General features: G+C 37.6%; 1 protein-coding gene across 1 annotated transcript; it reads left to right on the top strand.

Annotated features, from left to right (window-relative positions):
- The first annotated feature begins 812 nt into the window (after window positions 1-812).
- Window positions 813-1994, top strand: LOC101592334 (HORMA domain-containing protein 1). Its single transcript, XM_012516220.1, has one exon. It carries the CDS (start codon window positions 813-815, stop codon window positions 1992-1994), a length of 1182 nt encoding a protein of 393 aa, XP_012371674.1.
- The last annotated feature ends 14 nt before the right edge of the window (window positions 1995-2008 follow it).

The raw sequence follows: 2008 nt of genomic DNA on the forward strand, positions 1-2008 counted from the left end.
CCCAAACCCAGAGAATGAGGCAGCTGGGAAAGAGAGAAGGATGTGGGAATAGTAATGAGAACAAGGGCACCAGGCAGGAAGCATGCTGAAGTGGAGGACCTGGAAGAGATGTGTTTAGGGTGCGTATGTAACCATCAGAGGGAACTGAAGAAAGTAAGTTCACTAAGGACATTTTAGGCCACTTCCCGTAACACTGCATTCTGAGTGTTATGGGAAGCCATCAGCGAGTTCAATACAAGAGTGAAATAGGCAGCGTAGGCTTTAATCATTTTCATTTTACAGATTATGTTACCAAAGCTCAGAGATGTGAATTCATGCAAGATACACAATAAAGGGCAGAAAACAAAGATAATTTAACTGTTAATGTAATATTCTTTGAACTTGATATTTTGATTGTTGATCTTTATGATGCACTCTACCAGATGCTGGGAACTCAAATTCATGTTTGTCACATTTGCTGCCTCTAACTCATTAGCATAGCAAACATATACAGGAAAAGCTGAAATCCCCTTGTAAGGAGGAGTGGTGTCATCTTGTGGCTTTCTCTATCCATTCTACTATATTAGCAGAAAACTAAGTCTTTTTTCAGGAAAAGACATAGGTGAGTGAAAGAGTAATCTTCATAAAAATTAATACTACAATATGACTTTCTCTTTAGCGGCAAAATCAATTTTGACATAATTATTTAAGATTTTATTCTCCACAAAAGCAAATTAGCGAGGTAGAGCACGCGCCGCGTCCTGCAGTTCATCTCCTCGATCGCTCTCCTCACGCTTTACGTTGAATTAAAGAAAGCACTTTCTCAGAAGAAGATGGCCACTGTACAGTTGCAGAGGACTTCCATGAGCACATTGGTATTTCCCAATAAAATATCAACTGAGCAGCAGTCTTTGGTGTTAGTGAAGAGGCTCCTAGCAGTTTCAGTATCCTGCATCACGTATTTGAGAGGAATATTTCCAGAGTGTGCTTATGGAACAAGATATCTAGATGATCTTTGTGTCAAAATTCTCAGAGAAGATAAAAATTGTCCAGGATCTACACAGTTAGTGAAATGGATGCTAGGGTGCTATGATGCTTTACAGAAAAAATATCTAAGGATGGTCATTTTAGCTGTGTACACCAATCCAGAAGACCCTCAGACAATTTCAGAATATTACCAGTTTAAATTCAAGTACACCAAAAATGGACCAATAATGGACTTTGTAAGTAAAAATCAAAGCAGTGAATCTAGTATGTCATCTGCTGACACCAAGAAAGCAAGTATTCTCCTCATCCGAAAGATTTATATTCTAATGCAAAATCTGGGACCTTTACCAAATGATGTTTGCTTGACCATGAAACTGTTTTACTATGATGAAGTTACACCCCCAGATTACCAACCTCCTGGTTTTAAGGATGGTGATTGTGAAGGACTCATATTTGAAGGAGACCCTATGTACTTAAATGTAGGAGAAGTCCCAACACCTTTTCATACCTTCAAAGTAAAAGTGACCACTGAGAAAGAACGAATGGAAAATATTGATTCAACTATGATATTTTCAAAAGAATTAAAAACACCTCTTGAGAAAATGCTGGTGGATAAAGATGCAGAAGATGAACGGGAGCAGTATATAAGTGATGATTTTGACTTTGAAACTAAAATGGAAGAACAGAAAAAAAACCCAAGAGCTTCTAAAATGGGAGAACCAAATTTAATTATTGAGGAAGATGAAGTCATGAGGTGTAAAGAAAGTCCAAATCTTTCAATTTCTCATTCTCAGGTTGAGGAGTTAGTCAATGAAACATCTGAACTTGATGTTTCTGAAAGCAAAACACGAAGTGGAAAAGTCTTTCAAAATAAAATGGCACATGGAAACCAACCAGTTAAATCTAAAGAAACTAGAAAGAGAGCTCAAGCTGCATCTGGGAAAAGAGTCTTCCATCACTTTGATTTTTCTAGTCAAGAGTCTGTGCCAAAAAGGAGAAAGTTCAGTGAACCAAAGGAGCATGTGTAAAACTACTCTTTCTT

The sequence above is a fragment of the Octodon degus genome, unplaced genomic scaffold, assembly GCF_000260255.1.
Source record: "Octodon degus isolate 3935 unplaced genomic scaffold, OctDeg1.0 scaffold00095, whole genome shotgun sequence".
Taxonomy (NCBI): Eukaryota; Metazoa; Chordata; class Mammalia; order Rodentia; family Octodontidae; genus Octodon; species Octodon degus.